Source organism: Aspergillus sydowii (genome assembly GCF_001890705.1).
Source record: "Aspergillus sydowii CBS 593.65 unplaced genomic scaffold ASPSYscaffold_4, whole genome shotgun sequence".
NCBI lineage: Eukaryota > Fungi > Ascomycota > Eurotiomycetes > Eurotiales > Aspergillaceae > Aspergillus > Aspergillus sydowii.
Window position 1 is genome coordinate 2,022,836 of NW_024467862.1, and position 14,279 is coordinate 2,037,114.

General features: G+C 52.4%; 2 protein-coding genes across 2 annotated transcripts; one reads left to right on the forward strand and one right to left on the reverse strand.

Moving 5' to 3' along the window:
* Positions 1 to 199: 199 nt before the first annotated feature.
* Positions 200 to 12,730, reverse strand: ASPSYDRAFT_131878 (uncharacterized protein; the record flags this gene model as incomplete). Its single annotated transcript, XM_040840589.1, has 10 exons — positions 200 to 3,119; positions 3,201 to 5,021; positions 5,094 to 5,794; positions 5,867 to 8,111; positions 8,194 to 8,384; positions 8,437 to 10,426; positions 10,483 to 10,602; positions 10,664 to 11,308; positions 11,388 to 12,029; positions 12,097 to 12,730. The coding sequence occupies 10 exons, from the start codon at positions 12,728 to 12,730 to the stop codon at positions 244 to 246; spliced, it is 11,865 nt and encodes a 3,954-aa protein (XP_040703869.1). The 3' UTR covers positions 200 to 243.
* A 340-nt stretch (positions 12,731 to 13,070) lies between these two features.
* ASPSYDRAFT_131879 (uncharacterized protein) lies at positions 13,071 to 14,243 on the forward strand (the record flags this gene model as incomplete). The annotated part of the gene is made up of 1 exon (XM_040840590.1): positions 13,071 to 14,243. One exon carries the CDS (start codon positions 13,071 to 13,073, stop codon positions 14,220 to 14,222), a length of 1,152 nt encoding a protein of 383 aa, XP_040703870.1. The 3' UTR covers positions 14,223 to 14,243.
* Between the last annotated feature and the right edge of the window lie 36 nt (positions 14,244 to 14,279).

A 14,279-nucleotide genomic window follows, 5' to 3' on the forward strand; every position in this document is an offset into this window, starting at 1 on the left:
ATTATAAAGAGATCCACAAGCCCTATAAAAGGCAGCTGAGGCTTACCCTTACATAAACTTTCCCTCCTGAGCGATAGTAATTACCGTGTCAGTCGTACATCAAGGAGGCGTATTTATATCAGAAGAACTAGCAGTAAGGTAAACGACAATATAGTCACTTTACAATTACAAGACAAAAATAAACGAGATCAGTATAAGCAAAAGTTGTAAAAGTTTGTATGAAGCATAAATAAACTAGATACCTCAGCGCACGGAAACAAGCCCCTCATCCAATCCGCCCATGATTAAATGTTGTGCCGTCATGAAAAATCCGAACCCCGACTTTTTAGCCCTGCCAAACCATTCCAGGATCTGTAGAGGTGGAAGATTACGCAGATCATTGTTGGCCTGCACATGCGCCGCAAAGTCCTCAACGGACAACTGAAGGTCAGCATTGTGCTGAACAATATGTACCGGATTTCTGGCATCGTCTCCACACAAAATGCCGGAACTAATGCTCGAATGGAGCGCAATTTGAATATCTTGTACGATGCGGTCAATAGGAGCGACATCTACCGTGCCTCGAACTCCATCAAAGGACGGCCGTGCGCCAAGCTGGTTGCAGATGGCCGTAAGTTGGTTTATGACACGGGTCTGGTACGCCGAATCCGAGCCTGTGGACTTCGACCTGGAGCCGGAAGGCACGCCTAGCGGCCGATGGATGTGAGCAGGGATGTGCAAGGTGCTTGCTGCCTGTTTCAGGAACAGTTCAGCAACCCACTTTGTAGTAACGTAGCCGTCCCTCCCATCGTGCGGTGGTGCTATTGCTTCGGAGTCGCCGTAGGACGCCACAGCACCAGAAGACATAAGATGCAAGGGAATGGACCGGTGCGCGGCCAGAAGTGCGAGATGTTTGACGGCTTCGACGTTATCCGGCCGGAGGACCTCATATCTATCCCAGAATGACCGGTTAGCGGCGCAGTGGATAATGGCATCAGTCTCTTCTGCCAAGGTTTCGAAGCTGTCGTCAGATAGACCGAGGAGAGGGTGTGAAATGTTTGTTTGAAGAACGGTCACTTTCTTCGCAAGGCCGGTGTGAAGCCCTTCCTCTGCGTGTCGGACGAGAGCGACGATTCTAACAATCTTTGGATCTTTGATTAGCTCTGCGAGTAAATGGCGACCCAAGTAGCCCGTAGCACCGGTGAGTAGGACTGTCAAGGCCTCAGGATTGGGATGTGGCGGAGCCTGCTGTGACGGCACTGTTCTTTGGAACATTGACTCGGGTAGGCGAGTTTCAGCTTCCCAGTCGATTGCAACGCTTGGCCCTTTAGATTCAATGACAGTAGCCATCGCACTTAGGGAAGTAGCTCCCATAAGAGTGACCAGTTTGGGGGCCTCAAAGTGTGCTTCCATTATCATCGACTGTAGCTTTACCAGAAGGATCGAGTTACCTCCAAAGACGAAGAAGTCTGACTCTGGGCTAATAGGTCCAGGAACAACAGGAAGGACCTGGCGCCATAGTTCAGCAAGTTTTCTCTCTGTATCCGTGAGCTCGAAGGCGATTTCTGGTTCCTCCTGGAGCTTCGGCAGTGACATGTCTTGGACAGCCTTGCGGTCAACCTTCCCATGAGGGGTTCGGGGGATGTCACTCAGAGGCGTGATAACGGCGGGGCGCATATATGGCGGCAGTGGTAGACTCTGGCGAAGCTTCTTGAGCACTTCACCCTGGCTCTCTGTCGGATAGTCGGGGCCAAACACGACGTGGGCTGCTAGATGACGGGCCTCTCCGCTGCCACGGAGCGTGACAATGGCGTGGGAAAGAGCTCCAGAAGCATATCGGACCATAGCCTTCTCGACTTCTACAAGCTCAACACGGAACCCACGTAGCTTGATCTGTGTATCACCGTCAAGGCGGCCATCGCAGAATAAGGTACCGTCTCCGAAGAGACGACCACGGTCACCGCTGCGATATACTGGCCTTGAGGTGCGGAAGAAGGCATCCGGGATAAATTTTCGCCCTGTCAACTCCGCATCGCCAAGATATCCAGAAGCAACGCAAGCTCCACCAATAACAATCTCACCTGAAACACCAAGGGGCACAGGCTGCAGCTCAGCATCCACAATGCAAACCGGGAAGCCCGGTAACATGAACCCTGCAGGTAGCGGGTCGAGGAGCTTGTTCTCGGCCAGCTCGATCTTAGTGGACAGAATGGTAGTCTCGGCTGGTCCGTAGCCGTTAAAGAGACGCAGATTGGGGATTTTAAGAGAAAGGAATTCGCGAGCAAGGCTGTAGCTCATGGCCTCGCCACCGGAAAAAGCATAGTTCCAAGAAGAGCAGCGCTTAAGATTGTTGCCAGCGTAGCGCAGCCACATATCATATTCGGAGGGAGTGGCTGTCGTATAGCTCACCTCTTCCTCAATCATAATCCGCGATATCTCGCTCGGGTCTCCTCTATGGCTCGCAGACACGATGTATAGACAACCTCCGTTCCCCAACGCCGCAAACGTTTGATCGAGAGAGAAGTCGAAGCTAAAGGGACTTTGCTGCAAAACCTTTATACCGCTGTCGGATTTAGCAAAGATCTGACTGGACGCCTCTGCAAATGATACAAGATTTGTATGGTTCAACATGATGCCTTTCGGCTCCCCAGTTGAGCCGCTTGTAAAGAGAATAACGGCGACGGCGTCATGTTCTGCTCGGTTAAGCTGCGGTGAGCTCGGCAACCGTACATCAGAAACCACGATCTCGGTGGCAGTAGTGGCCTCGAGATGGTGGACCTTTGCTGTTGTGGCATTGTCTGTCAGGATCAAGGTAGGCCGAGCTGCCTGTACGACGGCTCGGAGACGAGGGATGGAGTTGCGCATATCTAAAGGCACATACACCGCACCGGCTTTGAAAATCGCCAGCATGGAGCATATCCAGTCAACAGAAGGTTGTTGAAACACCCCGACAGCTAACCCTTTGGCGGTTGATGATGCCAGAAGCCGTTCGGTGATGGCGCTGACCCGCTCATTCATCTGGTCATAGGTGAGGTTCTTGCCGTTGCCATCCTTTAAAGCAGTCCTTGATCCGTGAGCTGTAACCATCTGGTCAATGCGGTGGACAATAGTCTGTCCCCACGTCGGCTCTAAGGGGCGTTCTTGTGGACACAAAGTTAGATAATTCTTTAAATTCGCGGGCGTGGGCGAGAGAGAAGAGATATAGTTAGGTTTTGGCTTACCTTTTCCTGCCATCGAAGCAGCGTGGGTATCTTGGGGAGACCAAGTCGGAATATTCTCCACAAGTGCATCCGCAGTGTCTATTATATAGTCAAGCACATTGACATATGAACGCAGCAGCAGCGCAGTGCTTTCCGCTGAGTAGAGCGTATCCTGGAGACGCAAGCTGAGCAGAGTGTCGGTATTGACGTTTTCCGTGACCTCCAGTGCGATATCATATCCTGTACTTGCGTTGCACCATCTCTCACCCTCGAGCTTACATCCACCCCAACTGGACCGCTCCTGAACCACTTGTCTGTAGTCCATGAAGATCTGGAAGATTGGGGTGTGGGCTGCGGACCGGGGGACATTCAGCTCCCTGAGTAGAACATCAAAAGGGAGCCCAGAGTGCTGTAATGCGCCATATGTAGAGTCTCGCGCGGCCTTGATGGATGAATCAACACTCGTTCCGTTTTGAGGTCGACGAAAGACGAGCGGAAGGAGGTTGAGGAAGAAGCCCAGACTACCTAGGAACTTCTTGTCCAAGCGATTGGCGTCAGCGATGCCGATGCAAATATGATCCGTTGCAGGGAGTAGACGAAATAAAAGTGCCTGTAGAGCACTGAGGTAGACATGGAAGGTTGTGCAATGGTTTCGACGGGCGAGCTGGCGCAGTTTGGCTGCCACACTGGCATCAATGCGGATGCTGGCTTCGTGCTGGCTGTAAGCATTCACGGCCGGCCTCGTCGGGGACTTGGAGAACGGCAAAAGCTCAATAGGATGAAAGTCTGCTGGGAGAGTCTTGCGGTAGTGTTCGATCATTTCGGCCAGGCTTCCCTGTTCGTATTGTTTCCGCTGCTGGGCTGCGAAAGAGCGATACTGAGACTCCGCCTGGAGAGGAGGCAGGGTGTGCATGCTGTAAGCAACTTCAAGGTATTTAAAGAAGTTGCTAAAGCTGTATCCATCGAGGTAGATATGGTGCATCCCGACTAAAAGGAAGCTTTTCTGTTCTGGCAGAGAGAGCAATAGGATCTTAATAGCATCTCCGCTGGTAAGATCCCATTCCCGGTCATGCAGTTCCTGTAGTTCCAACTCAGCTTCCTCTTCACAAGAGATCTGCTTCGAGTCCAATCTCAGTGCCGAAGTTGGTTGGACTCCTTGCATGGGCTTTCTCTCATTGCCATCGCTGGACCAGAAGAACCGAGTACGCAGAATCTCGTGGCAATCCCCGAGCATCTGGACAGCCTCCTGAAGCGAACTGACATTAATTGACCCAGACAGCTTGAGCATGACAGCCATGTTAAATGTCTTCTTGTTTTCCAGATACTCGTTCAAGAACCAGAACCCAGCTTGGCCAAATGACATGAGGCTAGTTTTCTCGCCAGGCCGGCGACCAGTAGAACCCTTCTCGGAATCTGAACCTTTTACTGTATCTTCCAGAATTGTAACAGAAGGATCAGATGATTCCGAAACTGAATTTGGAGTCTGTGTCCCTGTGTCCGGGGGAGTGACAGAATCAGATTGCGACTCGTTTGTGACAGAGCTTTGATCAGAAGAACTTGTCGTTGATGGCTTGCTTGTGACCTTGGCTAGTACTCCAACGGACGACGATTCAGCTATAGAAGGCGGCAATAACTTCAGTGCTTCATCCAGCAGGTCGGCCACTGTGCTGCCTCCAAGAATCTTCAGAACCGGAATGTCAACGTCCAGCTCCTTGAGGAACCAAGAGCGCACCTCAACAGCCATAAGGGAGTCCACGCCGAGTTCCACCAGGGCCACGCCCTCGTTGATTGCCTCGTCTGGGGGAATGGCTAGAACCCTCCTCAGTCTGACAAGAAATGACTCTATATTTCCATAAAATTAGTACGAGTGGAAAAGAATATAACCTTAGCAAAATAGCAAGTCCGATAACCGACCTTTAATGGCAGATGCGGCCTCCTCCCTGCTCGTAGCTTCCATGAGCTGCACTCGTAGCGGTACAGATGACGCCCCACTGCCATGCTGATGAGAGTTGGAGCTCTTCAACAGAAAATGAGAAAACTTGATATCTTTGAGATATTGGTCACTGGCTTGGGCATCAACGCGGATAGGCGTTACGCCGGTGGCAAGCTCGCAGACCTGCTCTGAAGCATTCGTCCGGCCCAAGAGAATGGCTTCGGCAAATAGCTGGTGCAGATCCTGCTCAGACATAGGCTTATACCCCATGTTGACGAAGGTATCCTCGCTCAGGTCCTCGGCTCGTTCAACATACCCAATTCCAATGACTGAGCTGATATCGACGGACGATGCGGCAAGGCCACGTTTCTTTCGCTGCGCCGCCAGTGCGTTCATGAACATGTTCGCTGCGATATAGTTACTTTGGCCACTGTTGCCCATGACAGCGGTGGTTGAAGAGAAGAGGATGAAGAAGTCGAGCGGCGTGTCGAGGAAGAGCTCGTCGAGGAGCTGGGATCCTTGTACTTTCGGGGTCAGCACCTTGGTAAAGGCTTCGTAGGACATGTTGTCAAACAGGGCGTCCTCGAGAATCATTGCTCCATTTGCAACACCTCCTATGGTGGGCATGGAGGATGAAATTTCATTACAACAGGCCTGCAGAGACTCGCGGCTTGTAATATCCCTGCGAGGTAAAAGAGGGGGGAAAAGGTCAGCCATATACCTAAGGGGAAGAATACTGTTAGATCTCACGCACATTGGAAGAGCTTTCACAGTTGCCCCCATGCCCTTCATACCACGGATGAACACAGGGTCTACCTTGGGCTTTCTGCTGGTAAGTGCAATATATCTCGCTCCATGCTTGACCATCCACTCGCAGAGAGACAGACCGAGCTCGCCAGTGAGCCCAACGAGGAGATAGGTCCTATCAGACCTGAAAATATTGCCCTCGTCGATAGCTTGAACAGTTGCGGTCACTGATGAACTCGTGCAGTCAGCAACAGCAAACCGGGCACCAACAGCACCGACCAGCATGTCTTGTAAAGTGTATGTTGGCACATCGGCAGATTTAGAGATATAATCTCTTGTCCCTAAGCCCGACTCGCTCAATGCCGTCTTCAGTTCGTGAGACACCTCATTTTCAGATATAAATGTCCTCAACTCGGCCCTTGTCCCAACCAGACGGGCGGCGTCAATCGTTTCACAATCCCGTGGTAAACATCCAGCAACGAAGCTTCCGGTCTCTGAAGAACCGTGTTCGTCGGAAAGATCTACGAACTTTGTTATGCCGGAAGGAAATGAGCGACTGACAACGCGTTGAGGCATATTTCGGTCCACATATTGCCATCCACGTTGCTTATGCTCGCGGTCAGAAGTCGTGAAATATAGGGTTACTGATTGACCGACAGCCATGTCTTGCAAGGCCGACGCAACCATCGGGTGAGGCTCATGCACGAGGAGGCTTTCGACTTTCCCAGCGAGCCGCAGGACACTTCGCCCCAACATCCGTGCTGAAATGAGAGCGAGAACGTGAACTGCATCGACATTCTCGTCAATTGGAATGCACCAGGACTCTGGAACCGTGACAGGAGATTCGGCTGCCGAAGTAATGGCAAGGAACCTTTTCTGTGAAGCCATGTCAGAACCGATGACAGGGATCAGTCGGCATCCCGGTAAGATGCTCAGTGTTGACAGCAGGAAGTGTGTTATACGCATCGTCTGCGTCTCCCCAACGAACGGCGGACTTGATACGATCCGCAAAGGGGAGGGAACATGTACTTCCCATTTTTCTGAGTTGCTGGAGAAAACAATATTTGCTTCTTTGGTGTTGGCCTCAACGCTCACACTTCGGCGAGAAGTGTTGTATCGTCGATTACCTGCATCATAGGGGTATAGCCTTGGAATTATTGCCTTCTCGTGCGAAATGTGTATCTCTGGCTCCAGGGACCACAGCAACTGCTCCGGCTGAAGCTCTCTGGACCACAGGTCTAATATCTCAAGGCGCAAGAGATGCTCGGCGACCACAGCAGCAGTGCCATCATTTACGCCGTTGATATCAAGCACCTGTAAAGTGATATTCGGATACTCGAACCGCATGCAGCGAGAAAGGCCGAGGGACATGTTACTGTGCGGATTCTCGGCCCTGGCCCCGGTAGTCAGCCAGAGGATATTCCCGCTTTGACGATAAATAAGCTTGAGAGCATCGAGTTTTGCTGGGGTTAAGGTGGCGAAGAATGGATCGTCAAGCTCGGTGAGAGACAGGATTGTGCTGGAGTCTGCCACTCCCAGAGAGCTCAGCTGCTCCACAGTGGTGGCCCTGATGATTTTACCATATCGAGGGGCAAGCATGCTTGAGATATTCTCGGAGATTCGATGTGTGGGCAACGTCTGCCCGCCGATTATCACTAGCTGTGGGGCTTTGGGGGCAGGAAGCTGTGGTATACTCAGTAGCGGAGAGCGGAGTATCCTGACGCGATTATCAAGAGCCTGCCCGCAAAATACATGCCCGGGAAGAATCTTGTGAACAGGGGGCGTTGTAGTATCAATGCCGCTAAACCCGCAGTTGCGCATGAGAGAATCCCATTGCGGAAGTGTGAGCGTTGGCCCCCAGCGTCTTCCTGTCTCAGCACCGAGCCACCATCCAGGCAGACTGCCCATGGGTAAACCGACCCGCAGACAGTTGTTGTGGACAGTTTCGAGTATGATAACGCTCCCTCCAGGCTTGAGAAGACTGCGCACATTGATCATCATTGTTTCCAGGTTCAGGGTTGCGTGCAGAACATTGGAAGCGATCACAAGATCATAGGACCCCTCAATGAACCCCTGAGACGCGGGGCTCTGGTTCATATCGAGTGTCTTGAAAATCATGCGATTTGCATATTCATGAAAGCGATCTTCGGCTGTTCCGAAAAAACCACTGGACACGTCGGTGTAGGTATATGTTGAGAAGGCAGAGCCAAGACGAGGAAGGATTCTCCTCGTAGACCCTCCAGTTCCAGCGCCTGATTGTTTCTGTTAGAATACATAGACTTGAAATTAAGAAATACGACTTGCCTATCTCAATAATATTCATCCGCGGGTAACGATGGGAAATCTGGGCTGTCATGCCGGCAATATACTCATTGACGAGCTCAAGTCCAAACCCTTCCTCGTAAACATCACCCAGCATACCATCTTTCACCATGTGCTCCAGGATGTTAGAGTTATCCCTGATTGTCTTGGGCAGATTCATTCCAACGGACTCCAGGAGACGAACGTCGGTCCGGTCATAATGTCTGACGATGTTGTTCAGCACTAGGGGTCATCTGCAAATGGGGGTAAACCTACCTTGCCAGAAGTGAGGCAATGTCAGACTGTGTATCAAACTGAGCGTTCTTTGGTATATGCGGATTCTCCCCATTGATGACCTGGGGAACAACATGGGCAGCCCAGTCCAGAAGGTGTCGATAATGTGGCAGAGTGCTCGCCTTCTCCTCAGCTGTGACGGTCTCAAGGAGTCGACGCAAATAATAGAATGAGATTCGCTCCGAGTCCAGTGCAATCTGGAGATCACGAGGCGAGAAACCATGGCCTTTAGCAGCAAGTTCCCCATCGGGGTTCGAGATTCGGTAGTCAAACTTGGAAAAGAGGACTGCGTCGTTCTCTGGCCGTGCGGCCGATAACGGGGCAAGTTCCATGCCTTGAAGCTGCAGAAAGGTGTGGCCTCCTTCCCCCTTGAACAAACTCAGCTCGGTGATAGTTCTGCCCGCTTTGTACTCCTGGGCAAAGGAATGATATTGGAAGGCAGATTGCTTGCCAACACCCAGATGTGTAAAGTATGGGTTGATGACGATGGATTGGAAGCTGATGGGGACGTGCAGAGTCCACATCCTCTCATCACCAGGGCAGGAAAACGCAGCAAAAGTCGTCTGCAGCGCCGTGTCAAGCATTCCTGGGTGCACTATAAGTTGATCCTCCCAGGCTGTGCCAGACTGATCCTTGATCTCCCCGGTGGCATAGCCCGCCCTGCGCTCAATCCTGGTCGTACCTTGAAACGGCCACGAGTAGTTGTAGCCGACACGTCTAAGAGACTCATAGAACCGGTCAACAGCAACTTCCCTGATGTTGACTCTGTCGAGCTCATCAGAGTCAGATGTGGGCGGCAATCTATCAGGCTCCGGGCTCCCTAGTGTGACCTTCACCCGGCCGCTCGCGTTTAACACCATAGCTGATTTATGATCTTGAGGACCGCCAGAGCTACATGTGAACTCAGCGTGAATATCTCCCTGGGTCTGGGTGACAATGTTAACATCAAATAAGACCTCGACGCTCGAGTCGTCATCGTTGAATGCCATGGCTCGCTCGATCCGCAGGCCCTCGATTGACACTAGATCAATACCCGATTTACCGGCAAGAATATTCAAAGCTTCGACCGCCATTGCAATGTATCCTGTAGCCGGGAAAACAATCTGACCTTCGATTTGGTGGCCGCGCAGCCATGGGATCTCTTTTGGGTGCAGAATGTTCCGCCACTGGATCCGACGAGACGTTTCGCGATCATGGCAGCGCTTTCCGAGAAGCGCATGTGGTGATGCCTTTATGCTATTATGTATACCAGACGCTCGAGATAGTGTCATGAATCGTCGTGAGCGGTCAAATGTGTACTTTGGAAGGTCGTGGAGGAGCCGTGGGGATCCGGCTGACGGGGATATAGCGGCTGCAAATTTGTCGAAAGAGACGGATCCTGGTCCGAGATGGGTCCATATAAACCCAAGAGCTTTCGAGAACTCGTATGCATCATCTCCGCCTCGGGATAGCAACCCCGAGTATGGTGGTCTATTTCCAGTGATCTCCTCCACGGTGTCGAGGAAGGGGGTCTTCAGCACCGGATGAGGGCCAGCCTCCAGTACAAGGTCAAAGGGTCCGCTATCAGTCCATGCCTCGGCAACAGCTGGACCAAAAAGGACAGGGCTGGTCATATTATCAACCCAGTATTGTGGTTCCACAGTCGCTCCAAGAGCAAACACTTTCCCTTGGTGGACACTAGAATACCACTTTGTCCCATTCGGCGTTGTCTCCTCCGTGCCGCATCTTTCCATGGCTGTGAGGTACGCTTCGGCGCATGGCAAGACGTGCTGCGAGTGATAGGCTGTGTCGACCTTGAGCTGCCGTGCAAATTTCCCTTCATCCTTGAATACAGCGACGGCTTCAATCACGGCATCTTCATCCCCGGACAGGGTAATGCTGGACGATGAATTCCTGGCAGCCACCTGGATGCGTCCTTCGAGGAGCTGACAGAATTCAGATGCGTCCTCAAAAGTGGTGCCCACGGCCATCACTGGAGAAACAGATATTTAGCCCTGGCTCATGCTTTGTTTTCTGGATATTACCTACTCGCACCCTTGCAGCCGTTGGGCGATTTGGCAAGCTTTGCATAAAGGCCTCTATAGTAGGCAATCCGGATGGCATCCCGTGCTGACAAGCACCCAGCAGCATAAGCAGCTCCGATTTCCCCTAAATGCTTGCGTTAGTATATAAAACCAGGATGTTAAATAGTAGTAACCCAGTTACGGACCGGATGAATGCCCAACAACAGCATGAAGTTCAACACCCGCCAGACGAAGCAGATCCACCAGCACAATCTGAACTGCCGTACATAATGGCTGAGAGATAGCAGCTTCGCCCATCCGGGACGATTCTGCATCAGCCATGATCATTTCACGCAAGGTCCACGCGGGGGGCTCGCCAGCGGGGGACTCGGACAGCGCCTGATCCAACTCATCCAGCCTCGCGGCGACAAAGGGGGATGCCTCAAGTAGCTTCGCCCCCATCCGCGGCCACTGCGAGCCTTGCCCCGTGAAAACACCAAGAGTCTTAGGCGACCCCTTGGTCAACTGCCGGATACCTATGGTACTATCGCTTTCACCGCTTGCTATGGCTGCGATCTGAGATCGTGCCTGCTCCATCGTGTGGGCAGGAATGGCTACGCGATGTGCGAGGGCGGAGCGTCGCGTTTGCAACGTGTATGCCAGGTCATGCAAGTTAATATGTGCCGATGACGACGACTCGAAAAGCTCGGAGTAGCCTTCAAGCATTGTGCGTAGTGATGCCTCTGAGCTGGCCCAGAATGTTAACGGTGTCAGTAACGGGCCATCCGCTGGATCCCAGCGTCTGGGCTCATAGGCTTCAATAATTGCATGGGCGTTTGTGCCGCCAAATCCTGGTAGCAGAATAAAATTAACCCATTGTTTCCTGGATTGATAGGAAATGCTAGAAGACAACAACATGGGACTACTTACCAAAGCTGTTGATGCTGGCGCGGCGAGGTTGGCCAGGGAGCAATTCTGGCCATTGGTAGGCTTTTGTCGGCACCTCAAGATTGCGGTAAAACGGTTCAATGCGGGGGTTCAACTTATTAAAATGCATATTTGGCGGAATCACCCCATGCTGGAGTGCCAGGGAAGTCCCTATCAGACTGGCCAGACCGGCCGTGCCTTCGGTATGCCCAATGACAGTCTTGATGGAGCCAACATAGAGCTTATCATCACCGACGCTAGAAGCAGGGTAAAACGCCTGAGAAATAGCCTGAGCTTCTTGGGGATCGCCCGCCGGCGTTCCAGTGCCATGGGCGTGGAAGAAATGCGGGCGGTCCTCTGGCCTGTTGATATCAAGACCCGCACGCGCATAAGTGGTTCGGATGAGGTCTGCCTGCGCTGTTGCACTGGGCATCGTCAGGCCCGGAGTTCGACCGTCTTGATTGACACCGGTGGCACGAATTAGACACTCGATATGGTCGTTATCGCGCAGGGCAGCACTGAGAGGCTTGAGAACGACGGCCGCGATACCCTCGCCACGGGCGTATCCATCGACGCTCTCGTCCCACATACGGGACCTCGCGGAAGCCGAGAGCATGGACAATTTGCTCTCTGCTATAAACATTCCTATAGCGCGCCGGGGCCCGTCAGTAACTTCGCCCGGGATATGGAGGGGAATGGCAACTCTGCTTACCCGGTGTGAGGATTAGATTTGCTCCAGCGGCGATTGCGACCTCCGATTCACCGCTGCGCAGAACCTGAATTGCTTGGTGAACCGCGACAAGGCTAGAGGAACAAGCGGTATCAATGGTCATGCAAGGACCATGCCAATCGAAAAAGTACGAAATGCGGTTCGACATGATACTGCGGGCCATTCCAGTCGCTCCATATTGAGGGAACAACTCCAAGTCCTTGGTGATGACGCCGCTCCAGTCGTCACACATGACGCCTACGTAGACGGCTGTGGAGGAGCCACGGAGCCCTTCAATCGTCTGGCCTGCAGCGCAGAGGGAATCATAGACTGTCTCCATGAGCATCCTCTGCTGGGGATCGATGGCCTCGGCCTCCCCGCGTGGGATGCTGAAGAAAGCGCTGTCAAAGACAGCTGGGTCTTCATTGAGAAAATACGATTGGCGAACATCTGTCGTTCCATGATGCTTGGGGTCGCTGTGATAGAAGGCTTCGGCATTATAGCGTTCGCTCGGGACCTCGCGGAGTAGATCGCGTGGGGATTTCAGCAGCTCCCACAGCTTGGATGGTGTGTCACAGTCTCCAGGAAAGCGACAAGCGCTCCCTACAACCGCAATTGGCTCTGCATTCGTCGTCATATTCACGGAAGTTATGGAAGTTATGTAATACAAAAAGCGTGATCGTGAGAGTACTCCAGACCACTGTAAGTCAACTGTTAGCCTGCCATTTGAGGCATCATGATAGTATTTTAGAAACATCAACAGCCGAATCAGGCCGTATGCAAACATCGATTCTGTACCGAATGTCTGCGGCCGGAGAATTTCGTACCTAACTGACTTGATGTTGAAAATATCGGCGTCAGATTCGGACAATTTCGGAGGCACCTAGGGTAAGTCAGATCGTCCATAATCCGCATGGTGCTCTATCCAGCAATCATTCCTCACCTCCAGAGGCACTTCACTATCCTCAAGGCCAACAATGACCGACTCGTTGGTATCCCGTTTTGCCATTGACCAGGGCTCGATTGTGGCGGGGCCGGTGCAAGCATCTCCATTCATACCCGGCTCCAGCAACGTCTTCCCCAAGTTCAAGGAGAAGATCCCGGAAACTGGTTGGGAACTATGGTACTTTGACGGCGTTTCCGAAGTGGACAAAGCTGCGGTCGTAATTGGAGTTACCAGAAACGCCGAGGGTCGAAGGCAGGGAGGATTTAAAGTGCAAGTCTTCGCCATCTGGCCCGATGAAACGACCTGGCATCGCGACCTGTTCTTCCCAGAGTCGGTTGTGTCAGTTACCGCAGAGGGAAATACGCTGGGGATCTGGCGCGATCCCTCTGCAGGATGCAGCATCTCCTTTTCCTTCTCTGTCCAAGCCAACTCGTCTCGGGCGGAGTTGATCTTCGACGTACCTGGTGTTGTCGAAGGCACGATGAGTCTTATATCCCTCCCTGGCGACACGGGCATCGACACTCGCGCGGAACTCGGGCCTTCGGTGTGGTATGTGCGGCCAATCGGGCGGGCAGCTGTGACTGCAGATATGACATTCAGCTCATCGGAGAGCAAAAGTTCTCGACATCTATCACTAGGGCCACAGGATGGGCTGGCTAGCGGCGGCATGGACCGCGTCTGGTCTGCGCTGTCCTGGCCACAGATCATGACAGAGTCGTACTACCTTCGCGCGAGGGTTGGCCCGTATTCGATGCAGCTCATGCGCATCCTTTCAAGTGTCGAGACCGGGAAGCAGCCGTACTCAGTGGCCCGACTGTATCGCGAGGGAAAGCTGATTTGTGGTGCGCAGAAAGTTCTGGGTCCCGGACGCCAGAATGAATTGCTCGATGAGGACTCTGTTGTTGTGGAAAAAGTGTACGCAAATCGGTCGACAGATGGATTGACTGGCGCCTACCGCGATCAAAACACGGGATATCTCGTCGAATTTGTTCGAGCAGCCGATGGAGACCGGTGGCGGTTCCATGTGCGCCATGACCGAATTCTCTGGAACATGTCTACCAGCGCTCCTGGTCCCAATGGCACTGGGAATACCGGATTCATTGAGAGTGTAGTTGGTGGTTGCAATGGGGAGAGTTTCCAAGGCGTCGGGACGGGAGGACAGTGCGAACTAACACAACAGTAACACAAAGCATTTGGTGGTGCCAGTAGTTAGAATTAGGTGTGTATATTTTTTAAAATA